This window comes from Carassius auratus, chromosome 30, assembly GCF_003368295.1.
Source record: "Carassius auratus strain Wakin chromosome 30, ASM336829v1, whole genome shotgun sequence".
NCBI classification, from domain to species: Eukaryota; Metazoa; Chordata; class Actinopteri; order Cypriniformes; family Cyprinidae; genus Carassius; species Carassius auratus.
In genome coordinates this window covers 18,901,926-18,920,647 of record NC_039272.1, presented here as the reverse complement: position 1 = coordinate 18,920,647, position 18,722 = coordinate 18,901,926, and the positions used below count along the sequence as shown (strand labels likewise).

The 18,722-nt window shown below is 37.5% G+C and overlaps 2 protein-coding genes across 4 annotated transcripts; one reads left to right on the top strand and one right to left on the bottom strand.

Moving 5' to 3' along the window:
- The first annotated feature begins 2,389 nt into the window (after positions 1 to 2,389).
- Positions 2,390 to 10,041, top strand: LOC113049526 (beta-hexosaminidase subunit beta-like). 3 transcript variants are annotated; one of them, XM_026211940.1, is made up of 14 exons: positions 2,390 to 2,709; positions 2,879 to 3,027; positions 3,389 to 3,454; positions 3,876 to 3,922; positions 4,023 to 4,133; positions 4,456 to 4,557; positions 5,037 to 5,169; positions 5,430 to 5,610; positions 5,863 to 5,949; positions 6,112 to 6,184; positions 8,019 to 8,196; positions 9,038 to 9,128; positions 9,257 to 9,361; positions 9,742 to 10,041. In XM_026211940.1, exons 1-14 carry the CDS (start codon positions 2,405 to 2,407, stop codon positions 9,803 to 9,805), a joined length of 1,692 nt encoding a protein of 563 aa, XP_026067725.1. In that variant the 5' UTR covers positions 2,390 to 2,404; the 3' UTR covers positions 9,806 to 10,041. The 3 variants fall into 3 exon arrangements, 2 of the variants coding, with proteins under 2 accessions (XP_026067725.1, XP_026067726.1); XM_026211941.1 differs by lacking the exon at positions 8,019 to 8,196 and adding an exon at positions 6,548 to 6,722; XR_003276617.1 differs by lacking the exons at positions 9,257 to 9,361; positions 9,742 to 10,041 and adding an exon at positions 6,548 to 6,722.
- Positions 10,042 to 10,144: 103 nt separating this feature from the next.
- On the bottom strand, positions 10,145 to 18,576 carry LOC113049525 (ribosome-releasing factor 2, mitochondrial). Its single transcript, XM_026211939.1, has 20 exons — positions 18,277 to 18,576; positions 17,982 to 18,069; positions 17,843 to 17,888; positions 17,641 to 17,738; positions 17,130 to 17,255; positions 15,559 to 15,647; positions 15,311 to 15,399; positions 15,123 to 15,183; positions 14,860 to 15,045; positions 14,616 to 14,696; positions 14,364 to 14,512; positions 14,126 to 14,266; positions 13,156 to 13,255; positions 12,526 to 12,715; positions 12,366 to 12,442; positions 11,938 to 12,076; positions 11,312 to 11,491; positions 11,068 to 11,183; positions 10,804 to 10,986; positions 10,145 to 10,635 (listed from the first exon to the last, which is right to left on the bottom strand). Exons 1-20 carry the CDS (start codon positions 18,310 to 18,312, stop codon positions 10,507 to 10,509), a joined length of 2,304 nt encoding a protein of 767 aa, XP_026067724.1. The 5' UTR covers positions 18,313 to 18,576; the 3' UTR covers positions 10,145 to 10,506.
- Positions 18,577 to 18,722: the final 146 nt, after the last annotated feature.

Here is an 18,722-nt window from a genome sequence, read left to right as displayed (position 1 = left end):
ATTAAATCACCTTAAAATTAAAAGAATATTGCACATTGTAATTTCTATGAGTTAAGTCCGTTATCGAATCACTTGTCAGTAATACATTTTAAATAGGTAAAATATGTGAATGATTGTATTGCAGGCTGGTTTAAGGTGTGCCCCTAAATTTTCTGCTTGTGTTCCTACATTTCTTTAGTCGGGGGCTTTACAATGCTCCCAGTAAAAATAGTTAGTCTGGAGCATTGCCACAAGGTAAAAAAAAATACTGGTATTACTTGAGGGTCCCCATAATGTAGTGCTCAACACACACACAAACACACACACACACACACACACACAAACACACACACACACACACACACACACACACACACACACACACACACACACACACACACACACACACACACACACACACACACTATTTAGCTGTAGAAACCAGTTCTATATGATCTACTTATGCATACAATGGTTTTGGGCAGCCCAGCTCTGAGTAGGTTTGATGGAATTGACAGTGTTCAGTGTTATTTTTCTCATAATTCTTAAAAAGAAACATCAACAGTTCACTTAAATATAAATATTCTGTTCTTTTCCTCATCCTGGTGTTGCTGTAATGTGCCCTTCTTTCTTCACCGTCCAAGACCAAGCAAAATAAAGTGTTGATGAGGACAAGGATAGAGATCGCTCTGTCATGCTGATTGAGTTAGAATAACAGACTGGAAGCTTTTAAAGGAGGGTGGTGCTTGAAATCATTGTTCTTCCTCTGTTATATGGTTACCTGCAAGGAAATATGTGTAGATACCATTCCTTTGCACAAAAAGGTATTTACAGGCAAGGATAATGCTGCTAGTAAGATTGCACCTAAATCAATTATTTATTGGCTCACCAAGAAATTTAAGAGGAGAGAGGTTCAACTGCTGTGAAGAGGGCTTCGTGGTACCCAAGAAAGTCCACCAAGTGCCAGGAGCATCTCCTAAAATTGAATAAGCTGTGGGACCGGGGCACCAGCAGTGCAGAGCTTGTTTAGGAATGGCACAGTGAGGCCTAGACTTTTGAAGGATGGCCTGGTGTCAAGAAGGGCAGCAAAGAACCCACTTCTCTCCAGGAAAAACATCAGGGACAGACTGAAATTCTCCAAAAGGTACAGGGATTGGACTGCTGAGGGCTGGGGTAAAGTCATTTTCTCTGATGAATCCCCTTTCTGACTGTTTGGGGCATCCGGAATAAAGCTTGTCCGGAGAAGAAAAGGTGAGCGTCACCATCAGTCCTGTGTCATGCAGTCAGTAAACCATCCTGAGACCATTCATGTGTGGGGTTGCTTCTCAGCCAAGGGAGTGGCTCACTCTCAATTTTGCAAAATAACACAGCCATGAATAAAGAATGGTACAAAAACTTCCTCTGAGAGCAACTTCTCCCAACTATCTAAGTACAGTACAGTTTGTTAAAGAACAATGCCTTTTCCAGCATAATTGCACCTTGCCATAAGGCAAAAGTGATAACAAATTGGCTCTGGGAACAAAACATCAAAATATTGGGTCTATGGCCTTGAAAATCCCCAGACCTTAATCCCATTGAGAATTTGTGGTCAATCCTCAAGTGGCGGGTGGACAAACAAAAACCCACAAATTCTGACAAACTCCAAGCATTGATTATGCCTGAATGGGCTGCCATCAGCCAGGATGTGGCCTGAAGTTGACTGACAGCATGTCAAGGCAGAGGTCTTGAAAAGAAGGGTCAACACAGCAAATACTGAATCTTTGCATAAACGTATTGTAATTGTCAATAAAAGACTTTGACACGTATGGAATTCTTTTAATTAAACTTCAGTAGCTACCATAGTAACATCTGACAAAAAGATCTAAAAACACTGTAGCAGCAGATTTGTGTCAGTCTTAAAACCTTTGGCCACGGCTGTATATAAACTATTTTTGTGCAGAAAAAAATCTTGAAACTCATTTTCTTTCTATCATAATTTCACCAACACACACACACACACACACACACACACACATATATATATATATATATATATCAATATACGAATATCAAGAATATCTAGTTGTTAGAACAACAACAAATATTGCTCTACAAAAAGTAGGTAAGTACATATTAATTACAAGTACATATCGGGAAATATGCCTTTTGATGCTAGTCTTGCTTTGTTAATGTTTTATTACGTGTTATGATTGAAATATATGCAGTCTTCTCCCTTTATAATCATAATACGTGTTGAAACCTGAAACAATTGTTTAGCTCATATCGTTTCCTTTGCCTGGGCCATTTGTTTTGCAAGTTTAGCCTACATCTAATATTTGACCTTCTTCATTGTTTTTGGTACAGAGATTTGATAATCTATGGTGTGGCGGTTTGGTAGGTCACATGACTTATGAGGTAAACACCGCCCCTGAGCTCAGAGCACAACATGCACACTCCTCCATTCAAACTGAAGCAGAAGTCAGCTGACCGCGCAGCGCTCAACACAGACATGTACTGCCTGCTCAAATGTGCGCCGCTGATTTTGGCTGTAGCCGTCTGCCATGGCTGGCTCTTCGGCGACTTTGTGGAAAAACAGAAGGAGCTGGATGAAATCTCTCTCTGGCCGCTACCGCAGAAATTTCAGTCGTCCGCCGTCGCCTTTAAACTCAGCCCCGCCAGCTTTCAGATCGTCCACGCGAAACAGTCCTCCGCCGGACCGAGCTGCAGCATACTCGTGAATGCGTTTCGCAGGTAACTTAGCTGTACAATACCTATTCATATTTGTGACGTTATTGTGTTATAAAAGAAGCTAATTTTTTAGCTTGAACAGGAAGTACGTTAGTGTCAGTAAAGTTTGATCCATAAGCTCTGTGTACTCCGTGTCAAATATACAGCACTTAGCTTCAACTGACCTTTGCAGGTATTTTGAATACATGTTTGGTGACATGAAGAAGCACGAGAAGAGCCGAAATAAAGTGTATGATTCAGATCTCGTTGAGCTTCAGGTATGGATCACATCAGCTGATCCGCAGTGTGACGGTTACCCGAGTCTGCAAAGCGACGAGTCATGTGAGCTCTTTTCCCTTCCTCCTGTGATCCACAGCCATTTAACCTCAATGTAAAGTCCAATCCAATGAACTATCGGCAAATCAAGTAATTGACAGCTGCCCCTCGGAGGTGTAATCGGGTTAACGTACCTTACCTTGATCCTAGATCTCTTTTTAGATGTAGTAACATTTGACTCGTGCAAAAGTAATTTATAAACGTTTTTCTGCTTAATATTAAATGGAAACTGCATTATAAAAGCCAGTCCCTTCTTGCTTGTGCAGTCAGATGTGTTGAGATTAAACTCAGATCATCTGTGTGGTCACTGTGGTGAATATTTTGGTTGTCCGTGTGAATTGTGTAAAGTTTTGCTCTCTTTGTGTAGATGAGCTGTCAGTTGATAAACCCTCTGCTGTGCTGAAAGCTGCTAATGTATGGGGAGCTTTGCGAGGTAAGCGAAACTCTACAATGGAGTTCTACAGTAAAGGCAGTAAACAAGCTCACATTTATATTTCCCTTTTGAACATATACACTACCATCAAAAGATCTGTGGTCTGTCTTTTATTTTGTGAAGAATAAATTAATGCTTTTTTTAGTAGGGACACAATACACTGTTCAAAAGTGACAGTAAACATTTAAATTGTTTAAATATTTCTACAGCAGCAAACTGGCATATTAGAATGATTTTCTCAATATTACTGTTTTTACTGTATTTTAAGCTTGTTTCCTTTAAGAATGTTAAGTGATGTTTTAAAGCTGGGTTTTGCGTAATCCTGCCCTAAGAGAAGAGATTGCAGTATTTATCATGTCTGTTTTATCTTAATTTCTGATTTAATCAGCGTGTAACTTCCTCATATGTTTATTGTTGTAAGGATTGGAAACATTCAGCCAGCTGGTCTATAAGGACGACTATGGAGCCGTAAGTTTGAAGTAGATTACCAAACTATTGGATTGTTGTTTTTCTTTAGGGCTTTAAATGCCGATAAATTCCATCAGCCTTTTTTTGTTCTTCTCAACAGAACAACATTAATAAGACCGAGATCTCCGATTTCCCACGGTTTGCCCATCGAGGGATCCTTCTGGACTCGTCTCGACACTTCCTGCCACTCAAAGTCATTTTGGCCAATCTGGTGAGCTAAAATCATTTGCTTTACAATGAAAGGCTTTACATTTAGTGGCATTTTTTAATTGGAAAAATAAGCAACGATTAATCTATTACTTTTTCACCAATTTCCCCATTAGAAGACTTACGTCAGCTAAATAGCTCAAGGAAGTTATTTTACTTATGAGACTGGAAAGTCAAGTTTTTTGATGTTTGTACATGACCGCAATCACAAGACAAGATGATTCCCATCACAATGCATGTTTGGAAATGTTTTTAATATATATTTTTTGGTTTTGAAATGCTTCTCGTCCCACAACGTAAAGTAATAAAATGTCTCATTTTTACAGGAAGCTATGGCGATGAACAAGTTTAATGTATTTCACTGGCACATTGTGGACGATCCGTCATTTCCTTATATGAGCCGTACCTTCCCTGACTTAAGTCAGAAGGTGAGTATTGATGATGTACTTAACTTTGTTTTAGATTTAAGCTCTACTGCCTTACGCTGATTAAATGCATCTTTATGCAAAACATGATAAATATTGTAGATTTCAAACAGGTTGTTAGTGAATATTATCATTAAAGGGCGATGGCCAACAAAATTTAGATAGGAGATCACAACTATGCATATCAAGCTATTGTATTGTTACACTGCAACAAATTCCAGATTTTTTAAAATGCTTTTAAAATAGTTATTTTTGTGTATTTGCTGCATTGGAAGCGAAAGGTAAGGGATAAAGATTTACCAGAAAATGGTGATAGTGCTGTATGACAAGTCAATTCAGTTTAATTTCCTTTACTGTAGAAATTTCACCTCTAATCAAAAGAATTAGGTTGTAGAACTCAACTGCCACTGCTGAAATCTATCTGTAAAAGTGTTCGTCTTTGTGTGTTGATCATATTTTCCCTATTTCTTTGTGATTTACAGGGAGCCTATCACCCATTCACACATGTGTACACTCCATCTGACGTGAAGATGGTCATCGAGTTCGCCCGCATGAGGGGGATCCGAGTCATCCCTGAGTTCGACACCCCAGGACACACACAGTCATGGGGAAATGGTCAGTTGCTGGACTTGATACATGAGCTTTTTACAGATTGTTTTGCTTCATCATGTTTAGGGTTGGGATAACACTGCACAACTATTGAAATGTGAACAGAAAGAAATTACTTTTAAGCTGAAACAAACGCAGAGCTCGCAAAGGAACATGCCTTATTGCAGCCTTAAGTCATGTTTTGTTGGTTTCAGTAGTTCATATTTAATCTGCACTTACTGATTGATATGACAACTTGTTATCTTGCTCTGTTCTCTTTCCCTTAGGCATTAAGGATCTACTAACACCTTGTTACAGTGGCTCTAGTCCTTCAGGAACATTTGGACCAGTGAACCCCATCTTAAACTCCTCTTATGACTTCATGACACAGTTTTTTAAAGAGATTAGCACCGTCTTCCCTGATGCCTACATTCACTTGGGGGGAGACGAGGTCGACTTCAGTTGCTGGTAAGAAAAAAAAGGAGCTTCTTACTCAATCATTATTAAACTACATTGTTTACCGCAATAATGTAATGCCAATAATCGTACCTTATATAACATTATTTTCTTCTATCAAATTCTTTCATTAAAAGAAATAATAACCGTAACTATCACATAACCTGATATGTAAGGGCATGTGTTGTTTCTGTTTGCTTTACTTTGTGTTGATAGCTGTTAGTGTTAAAGACCATGCGTACATTCCACTTATCGTTTCCGTAGGAAGTCTAATCCTGATATTCAGAAGTTTATGGCGCAGCAGGGCTTTGGCACAGACTACAGCAAACTGGAGTCTTTCTACATTCAAAGGTAAGAGCTTCACTATTGTCAGGAATACATTTATTGTCGTCTTGTGGTTTAAATTACTGATGATTATGACGATAATTTTTTTCTCAGTAGAATGTAATTTTAAATGAAAATATGCATCAGAACACATTCTAACATTATGTATTATTCATTTTTGGAAAACAGATTACTTGATATTGTGACTGCTACCAAGAAAGGTTACATGGTGTGGCAGGAAGTGTTTGATAATGGGGTGAAGGTAAGGCTCATCTCTTCTGTGCTGATGGGCTCATCCTGTTGGGAAGTAATGTACATCAATACATGTTATATCACAGTCTTCCTTACTTTAACCACCTTTCATAAAAAAAAATTAAGACACATTCTTTCAGGTCCAAAATGCTTTGTGTCTTCAAATCAAAGCCTAGTCTACCTTTCTTTAACCGCCTTAATAACAAATAGCTAGACTTGCATGCTTTGCCTTTTCACAAGCCGCTGTGAACATGCCACTTAATTGCTGTTTTAACTGCTTGCATGTAGATGCATGATTGCCCAATGATAACGCATTTGCCCCCCAAAAAAAACATTTGATTAGGGCACATAATGTGCTTTATGCATGTTCCAGCTGAAGGATGATACTGTGGTGGAGGTGTGGATTGGGAACAAGATGGAGGAGGAGCTACAGAATGTGACTGGGGCAGGATTTACAACCATTCTTTCTGCCCCTTGGTACCTGGACTACATTAGCTATGGACAGGACTGGCAACGCTACTACAAAGTTGAGCCACTCAATTTCCCTGGTCAGTTTCTTCAGTCCAACTCTTAATTTTGTTTATTTTAGCACCACCAGTTTACTAATCTAGTGGTTTCAAACATAGAAACCATAGGTGTTAAGTGTTTACACATGTACTTACCATTAAATTATGTGTGATGGGTTTGACATGTCATGTTGGCAATTTAGGGTTAACAAAGTCAGATTTTTTATTAAATATGGTTACTATTAGTAACCTTTCCAATCACTGTACCTTTTAATTACATTTTAACCTTTTTCTTGCCTTGAAAATAGCATGGACAAGTTGGCATAGTGTTGAATCACAAACAAGCTTGGGGGTTGAGTCTTTGGTCTACATAGAAATGGTTTATTGAGAGACACCTGCATTTTAATAGAGGACAAATGCGCTCGTCATTGAACGTATATTAATAATTATATAGGATGTCCTGTAATATTTGCATTAATGGAGTGTATAGTTGTCATCCTGTCAGTCTGAGTGTTTGACCACTCCTGATCTACTCTGACCTCCTGCCACATTTCGAGGTCAGTTGTTGTGGACACTGAAACCACATATTCCTGAATGCTTTGGAAAGCTTGCATTCCATCATGTCACTCTAAATACACGACCGCTCAAAAGTTTGGATCTTGTAAGAGGTTTAAAAAAGTATTTAATATTTTGAATTAAAGCAGCATTGTTAATTGTCATGATCATTTAGAAGTCCTTGAATAAAGCATTTACTTTTTCGGCAACATAAGTATCTTTAATATCACTTTTGACCTTAAAAACCATAGTGACCCCAAACTTTTGAATGGTAGTGTATGCTTTGCCATAATTCCTCCATCTTGCTACAGTCTTGTTTTCTATCTTGTTCTTCATAGATGTTACTGTATAGATTAATTATTAACTGTTGTCAGTTTTAGAGGTAATAACTAATGATCTAATGAGAAAGCAGACATGAGTCACTGAGCAACTGACCTTCCAAGAAAATATGACCCTAGATGGATCTATTTCTCTGGACTACATTCAAGATCTAATGTATTACAATTTTTGATGTAGTGTGGACATTTTTAACCTATTATTTATAATAGGTTATTGATATTATATTGATAGCCAATAATTATTTTCCATATTCTATATTTTTAAAACAGTTCAAATCTTTCACAACAACTACTAGCGACTAGATCTGCATAAATGTGACAAAGTAAATTTGAAAGCAGCATGAGAAGCCTCACAGACACCTTAAATGGAGTCCAGAGGGATTTTTCCCCACGTTGACATGTTCGTTTGCGAGTTCTACATGCGTCTGTATGTGTACACATTTAGCTGAAAGCCGACACACAGATCCACGTGTGGAAAGAAAGGCCGCAGTACCAGGATGAGATGGCGAAGGTAACAGCGGCTGGTTTCAATGCTCTGCTCTCCACACCCTGGTACCTCAACCGCATCAGCTACGGCCAAGACTGGGTGAACGTTTACAAAGCAGACCCCCAAAATTTCACTGGTGTGTGTGTGTCATCCACAGATACAGTCTATGGGCCTCTGTTTCTTTTTGACTTCTTGTGTTTCTCCCAAATTTGCACAACATCTTAAGGTGTACAGTAAAAAACTGACTGTTAAGTAACTTTAAAAAGCACTGATTATTATACAACACATGATTTTCTGACCTACGGTCAGGTCCATAAATATTGGGACATTGACACAATTCTAATCTTTTTGGCTCTATACACCACCACAATGGATTTGAAATGAAACGAACAAGATGTGCTTCAACTGCAGACTTTCAGCTTTAATTTGAGGGTATTTACATCCAAATCAGGTGAACGGTGTAGGAATTACAACAGACTGACTGTATGTTGGGAGTTGACCTCTTACACGAGTTGAAAAGTCTGTTTTTGGATGGTTAATTGTCTTGTTTATTGTGACCAAGGTTGGTACAAATAGTTTTGGGTTCTGAAAGTTACCTGCACTGATTCAAAGGCAACATGTTTAAATGGTAGAGGTGGCATGTGATTGTAGTGTCATTTACCCCAGATATTCTCATGTCTTTAAATCAATGAGGAAGCTCTGTCATAGCAATGGCATTGTTAGGAACTCCTTGCCATTTGGATATGCAAACAAACATGCTTGTCATGTGACCATGGCACTTTGGACAGACTGACATTTATAAGTATTCAGTCACGAGTCAGTTTAAATTGTTTGCTTTGTCTGCAGGTATTCAGATGTTTGGTATAGGATCAGACTCAAACAGGATCAACCCTTTACTTTGAGGGACAGCTTTTTGTACAACCTTGAATTAATTGTTTTGCTGTTGTTTATAACTTGTGATGGATAATTTACCACAGGCACAGATGCACAGAAGAAGCTGGTGATTGGTGGAGAGGCTTGTCTTTGGGGAGAGTATGTGGATGCTACCAACCTCACTCCTCGACTCTGGTATTATATATTACTCAACTGTACCATCTATCTCCTGTCTTGTAATATGTAAAACATAAAAGCTAAATTTAGGAGTTAGTGGCAAAACTGGAACCAATCCAAGTATTTATTTACCTGTGCCATTGCAGGCCAAGAGCCAGTGCTGTTGCTGAGAGGTTATGGAGTGATAAAAGTGTGACAGACGTGGGTAATGCCTATAATCGGCTGGCCCAGCATCGCTGCCGCATGGTCAGGTGAGTTAAAATATGACCGTGGCAAATTCATTAATGCAATCTTCAACTTATTGTTTGATTAATCAATAATACAACATGCAGTTCTATTGATCTATTTTATGTGTAAGAATCTAAATGCTTAAGAGTGGAGTGACCTCACTAATCTCTGATGCCATTGATTTTTGTTTATTTATAGATTTATATATTTTTTTTTACGATATTTCTAATTATTTTTAAGGCCATCTGTTTTGGGTTGATTGGGAAGATTTTGAAAATGATAAAAGTACTCGGTACAGTCTTTGTACAAATAATTAAATTTGCTTTTGCACATAAAAGTTGCACAGGCATATTGTTGTATGTTTCACTGTTGAAAGTGAGATTTTCTCCTCTTTCCCCATCAGGAGAGGCATACCTGCAGAACCTCTATTTGTTGGCCACTGCCGTCAGGAGTACATGGGCCTATGAAATTCAGCATTCAGTTCACAGTAGACAATTAAAGGGAAAAAAAACACTTTTTAAAAGATAAAACCCTGTTAACTATTGCAGTAACTATGATTTGTAATTCTATGCCCTGAGGAAGTTATTGCCAGAACTTAACAGAATGTATTTTTTATTATGAAATGGACCGTTCTGGATTTCCTCTGTAGGCTTAAATTGTATTAAACTGTTAATTACTATTCTTGTGAATAAATTTTAAAGTTTTAAAGTTAAAAATTAAAAATTTTGGAAACAAGATCTGCTTTTGAATTATTTCCCAAGGATAGGTGTGTCGTAAGGGTTTTATAAATTAAATATAAAAAAAAAATGTATGCATTGTTCTCGTAATTTATTTTTATTTTTTATAAACACTAAAACCAGCACGTTTTTTTTTTTACCTTACACTCTTCTTCTCTCCATCAGAGAAAAAAAAATCTAGTTAGGTCTCTGGATGTGAGCGGAGCAGGAGACGTCTTTATGAAGGGTGGTCTCCAAGATTTTATCTTCTGCACCAAATGTGAGCAGGCAATCACAGTAATAAAAATTTGTATGTTCAGGGCTGCGTTTGCCAAAAGCATCCTAAGCTTAAGTTGATTGTAGCTCCACTGGTTTCAATGGGTCTACGGTATACTTAAGCTTTCAATGCTTTTGGGAAACAGAGCCCAGTTCAGTTGGTGAGAGTTAATGTTTTAAGCCAGTCCAGCCATCTTGTTGAGCAGTATGTTCTGGTCCTGAGTGTTCATGGGCTCATAGCAGGAAAGCTCCAGAGAAAAATTTGCATTCCCAGAGGTCAAAGTGCGCAGAACGGTTGAGTAGCCCTTGAAGCAAACAAATAAATATAAAAATGGTTTCAGCATAGTTCAATTATTAGGGGGCACAGCAATCACGTAGTGCGTTACATTTTTATTGGTCGTCTTATACATAGAGATAACTTGCAGTAAATTGTGCTGACAATTGTCATTGTAACATTTTAATGAAAGACTCACCATCATCTCAGCCAAGGGTACTGTAGCCAGCAAAACCTTGTTTTCCTGTCGACTTTGGATGTCACAGATGGTACCACGTCGCTGGGAGAGATCTGCAAGCACAGGACTCAGATACTCTTCGCCTACAGTCACTTCCAGAGCCATCACTGGCTCCAAAACCTGCCCCCCAGCCAGCTTCAGAGCCTGAACCAGAGGAACATAAACTCAGATGAGGCATTATTTGAAAGTGATTGTGGGAAAAGGCACAGAACTGTGTTTGAGTACCTTGAGCATGCAGCGGGAAACGCAGGCTGACACCATGGCTGCAGAAGTGCCTGGCTCCAAGCTTACATGCTGGATAACAGTCTTTACTCCCTCTACTGGAAAACCTAGCACAGGACCTGGAAAGGGAGTTGGTTTACCAACAGCATATGGCTGACAAAGACACCACATTTATAGACTACAATACTGTACCAGTAACATTTAGATGTTTCAGGCATAAAAGCTCTAAAGCATCCATTTCTTTTACCTTGGAGGTAAGCGCTCTGAACTCCATTTTCCACAGCTTCTCTGACAACAGCAGGAAGCTGAGTTTTTACTTCCTCTTCAAAAGTCACATCACAGGAAGTGCTAGACTCCATCAGAGCATGAACGGCAAGCTCCACAGTAACAACATGCCTCTTGACTCCAAGAGTACGGTCTAATGTGTCTGAAATGATCATACAAATCATACTGAAATTTACAAATACTATAAATATAATATCTAAACTAAACTGTATTATACAATATTATAATCCATTTTACATGTGTACCATTAAAGTTTGTGCTGTGCAGAACTGTAGGCATGTTAGTTTCTTCAGATATTCATTTTATATAAAAATATGTCTTGAACCTACACTAAATCAGGGCATGTGACTAGTCATGCACGTTTTCTTTTTCATTTTATTGTTTTATGCCCTTTTTATTGTGACTTTTTTTTTCACCGTGGACAAAGTCTATCGTAACCATAAGTCACACTGGACCATAAAACAGTAATGCAGACAAACAAAACAGATGACCTGTCATTGGAAAATAGTTCTGATGTTTCATCACAAAACAGTTATATGATTTTCACATACATATAAAACATGAGGGGAGAGTTTGCACTAAGCTAACCTGTGGCAGTTGCTGATTGGAGGATGGTCTCTCTATAAGCCACCTGCAAGGGTCCTAGGTGAGTTTCGATGTTATACTCTCTCTTAATACGGTCATGGATGATCTCAATGTGCAGCTCTCCCATGCCACACAGTATCGTCTGTGCATGAATAAGAAAAAAATACATTGTAGAACACAAGCACTCCTCTCCTCAACACAAGATTCAAGGGAATCTGATGTCCGCATTACAAATGGTGCAGGATCAGTAACGTGTCACAATGTAATATTTGTGTAAGACATTTTTTCGAAGCACTAAGCTTGTTTGAACAAATAAATACGACTTAATATGAAAATATGTACATGCCTATGTAAGCACTAATAAACAGAATGCAACATCTAATAGACAAAACACTTTCAAAGATTAAATACTTAGTAAATGATAAATTTACCTGTCCAGAATCAGGGTCTGTTCTGACTTTCAGACTGGGGTCTTCTCTTTGCAGGCAGTTGAGCGCATGCTCCAGATCTGTTTGACAAATCCACCTGAGATTTCAATTCTTCCACCTGCTGCAGCCTATTTAGAAAGTTTTCTGCGCACAATGTTCTTACCTGCTTGTTTGGCCAGAGTAGGAGGCTCAATGGAGCAGAAGAACACAGGCTCAGGGACCTCCACCCCTGCGAGAGCCAGACTGCTGCTCTCCCTTTGTGAGCTACTCTTGCTCTCTGTTTCCTCCTGAGCCCGCCGCACCGCAGCTGCAGCAGTGGCTTTGGAAGAGACGATGGTGTCGCCGGTCACTGTCTGATTTGAAACAAACAACATGATAGAACATGTTATTTTCTAAAGATGTGTAATGCATAAGATGAAGACTCCAGACCTATAAGCCAGCAAGAAAAAGCATCTTTATGACGGCACTGATAGCCTCAAAGGTGTCCTGAGTTCAAACTAGGCTCACAGACTTTTCTCTATTCCACCCCCCTCCTCCCACTTTGCTTCCTCAGATCTAAACTGTCCTATTGTAATACAGGCAAAAATGTCCAAAATATATCTTTAAAAAAAAGCATCTTCAATATACATAAGAGGGCTACTACTAATGGTAGCTGCTGTTTTAAATCCCAAGACCAATCGAATACTACTAAGTCATTTTGAAGGATGTTACATGAGTATTTTCCTCTCAAAGCAGTTCAAACGATCATGTGAACAACACATTGTGTTCTTTGTCCCATGAAAGTTGAGTTTACCTGTTTGAGTCCAACCGTGAGTGCAATGTTTCCTGCAGATAAAGAAGGAATTTCTATGTGCTGATCAGCAAAAGGCAAGAGAAGTCGACTCATTCTTTCCCTGGAACAACAAAAACACAAAACATTGTCCTTCATGATAGAGCTTAATAGAGTCTTAATAGAAAAGTAAAAAAACAACAAAAAACACCATAGTTCCTTAATGTAACACTAGGGCTTTCACAATATTTCAGATTTTTCACTACACGATTATTGTGGTCAAAAAATTTCTATCGAATTCATCTTTATTTATTTTTTTCCTTTTTTGACTAATGAATCACACCACTGCATACAAAAATAACAACTACACTGAACTGTACTAAACTATAAGCGGCTGGCATTTTAGTCTGTGTCAAATGTTCTAAATGTTTGATAATAACAACATATTTTTACTCCAAACAAGTGTTTTAAATAACTGACTCATACCACAGAATGAGGCATAAATTATATTATTATATTATATTGTCTATTAGCATTACCATATAAACACATCCTTACTAAAATACCTGAGATGGACTGTGCGAGAGCACCCTCTGTCGTCGAGTATGAATCAAACTAATTAAATGTGAGTTTAGCGCTCCCTAATGGCACTAGATTACTATGTGTCCTTTTCATTCTCTAAATATCACCAATAATGGGTTTTGAATACTCCTAACTAACACTACAATGGCATTTAATTATTTAAATATCATGATTATGGTCAATACCAGTATATCGTGACAACCCTACCATAGTAATAGCCTTTTTATTTTATTTTTATTTTTTTGAGTGTGTGTTATGTTTTCCACAACAAATGAAAGAGAAAGTGTAAAAAGCTGCAGAAGTAACAAAAATGAATAAGTAATTTATTTTTAAGTGAACAATGGAAATCTGGAATTGGAGTGGCTCTCATTATAACTGCATACAAGTCTGAAATCAAGAAGTATAAACCTACGTTCCGTTCCTGTTGATGTTGTACACTGCTGACTGAGCCTTCATGCTTCCTGAATAGATCCTAACAAACACGAGTGGACCCCTCTGTTTGTCATGGACCACTTTGAATGCCAATGCACACAGATCATCCTTATACCAGCGTCTGGACAGACAGGAACATATATACATTTAATCAGAAAATGATTTATTCTTCTTTAGCAAAATGAGTTGATGAGAGGGCTGAGGGATGGTGCACTCACACTAGGTCATGGTTCCTCTCATTGGGGGCAGGAAGGTAAGCAGTAATGGCATCCAGCAGAGGTTGAACCCCTTTATTTTTCAGAGAGCTTCCACACAACACAGGCACCCCCTTCCGAGCTAGTGTCACTTTTCTCAGTGCTTCCTGCAACTGGATATTCGATTTCAGTTCTGTTTATTTAACAGCCAACTGTATCTGACCCAATGGAGAAAGAAACATCGAGCACATGTAAAGAGAAACTGCATATTCTTACCTTCCCAGCAGGCACTGCATCAAAGTTTTCACTGTAGTGTCCCAGCAGCAGCTCTGCAAAGTCATCATCTAGATCTGCTACCTGTCCAGTTCACACAAAAAAAGATCAGCCAAAAATTATTAGTGTCATCATGAGCCATATCATTCTAAACCTCTTTTTGGTGAACTGTCCCTTTAAGAACCTACTGTACTCAAGATGGGTCAAATAACAATAAATGCATCAGTGTTTTCTTGTTTTGTTTCACCTGTTCTATCATAGTGGCCCTGGCCTCACTGACAGCCTGGAGCACATCTGGGTCATCTGAGGGCTGAAGGGCGCTGGTCTCGAAAGCACGACCATCATACGTCAGTGAGCTCCCCTGCCATGTCATTTTCTGCCTAGTGATCAAGTCCACCAATCCGGTGAAGCTCTTCCCTGAGCCAATGGGGATCTGGAAGTAATACCAAATCTCCAGAACGAAACTTTTCATTGGTAAAAGTAGTTGGTTACTATGTTTAAAACGGTTACCTGAAGGAGAATAGGGTTGGTCTTTAGTTTAGTCTTTATGCTGTCTATAGAGTACTTCAGGCTACAAAAAATGAGAGGGAACTGCAGTCATTCATTTAGATCTATAAACCATGCAACCTTTCAGACAATGTGTTAATAGATCCTCTGAATTTAAACATGAGATTCTGATAAATGCTTATATGTAAAACCTAGCTGCAGGCTTGTCCATCTTGTTTAGGAAACACACACATGGGATTTTATGTTTTTCTGCCTGCCGCCACACAGTCATGGTTTGAGCCTGAAATTTATGTAAATAAAAACACCTTATGAATATAGAAATACATTATTATTTACAGAAAATACAATTGCCATTACAATTAATTGCATCACTAATTAATACATTTAATTTATTTATATTATGATTTATTATTTTTACTACAAATAATTTCTGCCAAACCTCTACTCCAGCAGAAGCATCAAACACAGCAACTGCTCCATCCAACACTCGTAAAGCTCTCTCGACCTCCAGAGTAAAATCAACATGACCTGAGAAAAGAAAGAGAATTCATATTGACTGTATTTAAATATAGTTTTATAATATGTATTTTATGTATAAAAATTAATAGTCTTTGATCTTATATATATATATATATATATATATATATATATATATATATATATATATATATATATATATATATATATATATATATATATATATATATATATATATATATATATACACATGTATGTATAACCATCAGCATTCACAAACCACTGTCCTGTGTTATTTTTAACAGAAAAAAATGCAACAAGCTCATAATCACGACTTAATAAATGGGAAATAGGAAGTTTCCGGTAGCACATGAAGACAGCAGAGAAGCGCTTGCTCAGCACAGTGGAGTGTATTGTTTTGTAAGCTTTGTAGTTTATTATTTTGAGTCGCACGGGATGCGGTAACGCACGGCCCTCCCACAATATATTGCTTTTCACATATCTATCGCTTTTGCTGCTCAGAAATATTCAAGCAATCGTGCACCACGTATCAGAAGATCTCCACTCCGGTGCAGTTAGCGCTCACCCTAATGAACCGCGCTCTGACCCACCTCTTCCAACAGAGCCAGGGACTGCTAAACAGATCGATCACACCAGTCAAACGAATCAGGCTTTGGGGATTAAGATTGCCTAGTATGAGCAAAAAACTAATTATTCTCCCGCATCACACACACAAGTCAGGCAGAAAACATAAAATCCCATGTGTGTGTTTCCTAAACAAGATGGACAAGCCTGCAGCTAGGTTTTACATATAAATATTTTTTGCCTATTTCTCAGAATCTCATGTTTAAATTCAGAGGTTCTATTAGCATATTGTCTGAAAAGTTGCATGTTTTATTGAATATTCCCTCTCATTTCTACTAGCCTGAGGTACTCTATAGACAGCATAAAGACTAAACCATAGTAAAAATCAATAAAACAGGAAAAAATAATATCATGAAATATAATTGCAATTTAAAAACGGTTTTCTATCTTATACTTAAAATATAATTTATTCCTGTGATAAAAGCGGAATTTTCAGTATCATTACTCCAGTCTTTTCTAATTCATAATCGATGATGGAAACAGTTGTGCTGCTTAATATTTTTTTGGGAACCTGTGACACTTTTGTCAGGATTTTTTGATGAATAAAAAGTTCAAAAGAACAGCATTTATCTAAAATAGAAAATTCTATTTTTATTTTAAAATCTTAAAATTCTATTTTTATTTTAAAATCTTAAAATTATATTTTAAATTACATTCACATAGCAAACAGCTTTTTTTTTTTTTTTTACATTTTAAAATATCACTTTTCTCACTTGTATTTATGGCCAAATAAATGCAGCCCTTCTTTAAAAACATTCAAAATCTTACTCATCCCAGACTTTTGAGATACACACACACACACACACTGTATTTATTGTACCAACCCAAACTTTTGCACTGTGTCCCTTGCCCTACATTGAATACAACACTGTGTGGCCACACATGTACCTGGCGTGTCTATGAGGTTAATCCTGTGATCCTTCCAGTCAAAGGTAACAGCAGCTGACTGGATGGTGATTCCTCTCTCCCTCTCCTGAGCCATGAAATCAGTTACAGTGTCACCGTCATCCACATCTAAACAAGACCATTTACAAAGACATTTATATCATATAAAACAAATACACATTTTTTATAAGATGTGCATTTAACAAGATACACATTATTTTAGTATCATTTCTATACCACTATATATGAATTAATATTCTGAATAAGCCTTTTTTATTTATTCATTTCAAGTTTTAATTTTAATTAAAGTTTTATTAAATGTGCCATTTTCATTAAATATGTTAAATATTTCTATTTAGCATTACTTTTTATTTCAGATTTAATTATATTAGTACTTGAATTTTAAATTAAAGTTTACATTATTATTTAATAATTATTTTTATCATAATTATTAAAAATTATTAGTTAATGATAATCAGATATTCTTCAACTTTCTTTCTAAACATCACCTCACCTCCGAGAGCCCGTGTGTAGCCAGAGAAGTACAGCATTCTCTCTGTTGTGGTGGTCTTCCCTGCATCTATATGCGCCATGATACCGATGTTACGAATCCTGACCAAGAACATAATAGAAACATTCAGTATTAATAGACCATTATTCTTACACGCTCAAAAGGATATTGTAAAAATATGCTCACATGGACTGTCATATCTTACTTTGAGATGTCAGGGTTGGCCACTGCTCGAAGTGATTTCACCTCATCTGAAGGGGAAAAAAAAGTTGTGAACAGTAAGACACAAGTCTAAAATGACAAAAAACACAGAACTCTGTAACTATCCACCTATTGTCCTTTACCTCGATAAAAACTGTAATTTCTCCTCCTAATTTCTCCACCTCTGTCTCTGCACGTCTGTGGGGATCTGGTCATCAGGTGTCTGATGCTCTGAAAGGGAATAAATTATGCACTTAATGCTGTAAAACACTCATCTGAATATATGAGATGCTACTTAAATAGATTCACCATCTTAATAAACAGTGTTCGCTTTAAAACAAGTATTCTCTGTAGTAACCATGGCATTATGGCGGAAAATATTGTTAAATTACAGTCAATGACAAATTGCATTTAAGAGAATCAACAGCACAAACTTACCCCTCGGAGGATGGGGTACAGTACATTTAAATGCATTTTAAGACGGAATGTTTGATTTAAGTGTGCTTTCTCAGAGTTACGTTGAGGTCAGACTGGACATTAAATTCATCGTAACGCTTGCACAGAGTCGAATCTCAGTGACGACACGATAAAGCAAAATACATCTACAACATTTCCCACTGGCAACATGTTAAACACTGTAAACTGGTAACGTTAGTTGTCAGAAGCTTTTTAGAATCGTTACAGTCAGCGACTGTGAACGCACATGTTTTGGTGCGTCTGTAAATAAGTCCGACAGAAACACGAATGAACGGTAAGGTATTCCGGGGCTAACCCGCCGAGTAAACATAAATTATGACGTTACTAAAATTACCGTTCGTTTATTTTTCTGTATATACTAAGTTGCATGTATATACTGTGTGTGTCTATATTCTTTTTTACAGTCT